The following is a 270-nucleotide window of genomic DNA, read 5'->3' on the forward strand; positions in this document are numbered from 1 at the left end:
ATCATTTCCTACCGCATATCAGCCAAGAAATGGGGAAGGAAATGATACATTTCCATAGACATCTCATAGACGTGAATTTGAAACCTCCCTTATGAATTTTAGGATTTTCCTTCCAACAGCTTTCAGGCGCTCAATGGCAGGTTCGGCTCCACACATTACCGTCTTGTTAGTGCTGATCTGCCGGACGGAATCCAACTTGTCGTACCCAATTCTCTCGGTGCTGCCAGGCGTACGAGGAAGCTATTCTTCGATTCGAGGCAATTGGTAAGA

At 45.9% G+C, this 270-nt stretch overlaps 1 protein-coding gene across 2 annotated transcripts in view; it reads left to right on the forward strand.

Moving 5' to 3' along the window:
• The window catches only part of LOC119586159, a 21310-nt gene that overhangs the window by 18716 nt on the left and 2324 nt on the right, over nt 1–270 (forward strand). For both annotated transcript variants that reach the window (XM_037934853.1, XM_037934854.1), the window contains exon 4: nt 120–264. In XM_037934853.1, coding sequence (XP_037790781.1) covers nt 120–264 — 145 coding nt within the window. The remainder of the gene's footprint in view (nt 1–119; nt 265–270) is intronic.

The sequence above is a fragment of the Penaeus monodon genome, chromosome 21 (assembly GCF_015228065.2).
Source record: "Penaeus monodon isolate SGIC_2016 chromosome 21, NSTDA_Pmon_1, whole genome shotgun sequence".
Taxonomy (NCBI): Eukaryota; Metazoa; Arthropoda; class Malacostraca; order Decapoda; family Penaeidae; genus Penaeus; species Penaeus monodon.